This window comes from Phalaenopsis equestris, unplaced genomic scaffold (genome assembly GCF_001263595.1).
Source record: "Phalaenopsis equestris unplaced genomic scaffold, ASM126359v1 Scaffold234598, whole genome shotgun sequence".
NCBI lineage: Eukaryota > Viridiplantae > Streptophyta > Magnoliopsida > Asparagales > Orchidaceae > Phalaenopsis > Phalaenopsis equestris.
In genome coordinates, this window is record NW_018252507.1 from 408,902 (window position 1) to 411,547 (window position 2,646).

The 2,646-nt window shown below is 40.3% G+C and overlaps 1 protein-coding gene across 1 annotated transcript in view; it reads right to left on the reverse strand.

Annotated features, from left to right (window-relative positions):
- Positions 1-983: 983 nt before the first annotated feature.
- LOC110038969 overlaps positions 984-2,646 on the reverse strand; it is a 24,939-nt gene continuing 23,276 nt past the window's right edge. Inside the window, 1 exon segment of the mRNA XM_020743901.1 lies at positions 984-2,646. This exon segment is cut by the window's right edge and continues 5 nt beyond it. Coding sequence (XP_020599560.1) covers positions 1,282-2,646 — 1,365 coding nt within the window. The 3' untranslated portion in view covers positions 984-1,281.

Below are 2,646 nucleotides of genomic sequence, written 5' to 3' on the forward strand. Positions count from 1 at the left end.
AGCAAGGAAAGATGTCCTTAGTCAAATTCCAGTTCACTACTATTAGTCCTTAGTTTGGAATGTCGATTAAAATGGTGTTTTATCTAGCAATTACTCCTAAATGTGAATTTTAAATATAAGGATAGTAACTATTCCTTATATTTAATATTAAAATAATATTGGATCTTTTTATTAAAATATGCAAAAAAATAAAAAAGAAAACTAAACTCCCAAATAATAATATCATCAATAAATAAATTTAGAACCTTAAATTATGAATTTCTTATATTAAAACATAGAAATAAAAGTTACTGTAACATTCTTTCATCTCACAACCCATCAAGTATTTTCAAACACGGCCCAATTATTTTTTCATAACCCAACTTAAAGGTTACATAATCACAATTTCTTGATTTTAAATCATAGGGAAGAGTTAGTATTATACTGTTTATATGAAAAATAAAATAAAAGGATATTATAACATGCACTTGTAACTCACTTAATAGTGATGAGTATGCTATAGGTTAGCCAGATCACAACTATAAGAATAGAAAAAACTTGTTTAAAATCACGTTAATTTATTTACAGATTTTAAATTCATGATTATATAGTCAACTTAAGATAATTTGTAAATTTAAGTTTCATAGAAAATATTTCCCTATTAAATTGATAAATAAAAGTGACTAAAATGTTTTGGACCCGCCAGTTCCAAGTATCAAGGACAAATTCGCCAGTGGAACAAGCGAAGCCGCTTATAAAAATGGCTAACCATTCGGAGTTTAACTTTGGTAACAAAACATCAGTTGAATATTTGCCGCGGTGGCTTCATGTAAATTACCAAAAGTATTTTCAGCAACAAAACTAATTTTATGGCATCACTTTATGAAATGAATTGGTTTCTAATATTCTAAGGAGAGCTCCACATAAAATAAATCATCTATTAGCTGGAGCAGGAGCAGGACAAAAAGACGCAGCATTCAAGCACAGAGACAACAAGAAGCTTACAAAAGAATAATAACCTTATATTCAATAGAGATGTAAGAAATTTATATTTCACGGGAGAAGGTTCAGAACTGAGTGAAAACAGCCAAACCTTATCCGTGAGGAAGCAAAAATTGTCCAGCTATTCCCCCTTATTTTCATTTCACAATGGGGTACTGAAATCATACACAAATATTGTAGTAAATAGCAGTGATGAAAAATAAATTTATCACAGCAATATCACCATTAATAAACAGAAGCTCGGGCAGAAAAAACCATCACATATTTAACCTGACCGCCACAAGTAAACCATATTTAACTTCAGATCCACTCATACACCATGGCATAAGGCGTGCTCTGATCCGCATTGGCCACCATCTCCCTACTACTTGAAGGTTTTCCCGCATATGCATGGCCAGATAACATTGCCATTAGGCGTCCCCCATGCACCCTTCCTTCTGGAAGAGTAGTAAGCTTAGATTGGCGGGCGTTCAAAGAAATATGCAATAATTTCATGGAATCTTCGGAGCTAAAACTAACAAAACCTTCACAATTGCTGAGTGTTCTTGAGGATATAGCATGTTCGGAAGCAGCTTCTTCAATCGCTTCTGGTTTTTGGGGCGCCTGTTGCTGCAGAACAGAAGTTGGCCTCATTGTGCCACCTCCATGAATGCAACTGTCTTGCAACAGCTCGCCATTTATGCCAAAGAGGCCAACTTTTCCCCTCGCAAACATGTCACAAGAAGGGCCGCCAGCACCATAATCTGGAACTGGTTGGCCCCATGAGCATCTCTTGCCACCACCATGTGCCTTGCAGAAATCGGTGCTCCCTTGTGCGCTCTTATCACAGCCCTCAGATTTGCATCGCTTGCCACCACCATGTCTAACACAATAATCAGTACGTCCTCTAGCACTCTTAGTACACTCGGGGAAAGCACATCTCTTACCTCCTCCATGAGCAACACAGAACTGTGTCCCACCATGCACACTCTTGGAGCAAACTCCACCCTGAAATGAGCAACGCTTTCCTCCTCCATGACCCTTGCAGAATGGTGTGCTACCCTCTGCTCCCTTAGTGCAGCCTAAAACAGCACACCTCTTGCCCCCGCCATGTGCTTTGCAGAACATAGTGCTCCCTTGTGCCCCTTTTGTGCAAGCTGGAAACTGACAGCGCCTACCACCACCATGAGAAATGCAGAGACCAGAAAACCCCTCGGCACTCTTTGCGCAGTTTTCCCTTTGGCACCTCTTGCCCCCTCCATGCCGAATGCACAAGCCAGATTTTCCCCTTGCAGCTCGGGTACAGTCTTCGTTTCTGCAACGGCGGCCACCTCCATGGGCAATGCAATAGTCAGTGCGGCCTTCTGCACTCTTGGTGCAGCCAAGATGTTCGCATCGGCGACCACCTCCATGAGCTTTGCAGTAAAGAGTCTTTCCTTCAGCTCCTTTATGACAGCCAAATTTTTGGCACCTCCTTCCCCCACCATGGGCTATGCACAGTCCAGACGCCCCTCTGGCACCTTTTGTGCATCCTTGGAATTGACAGCTTTTGTTAGAAGTGGTTCGTTGCTGAGAATGAATATTTCCGGATGTAAAAGTAATTGAACTTTTCATCATTCGTTCTGTGGTTGGTGAAAGATCCGGAACAGTTGTTAGTGGAGGGAGACAAGAGTTCTGATCAGCAGG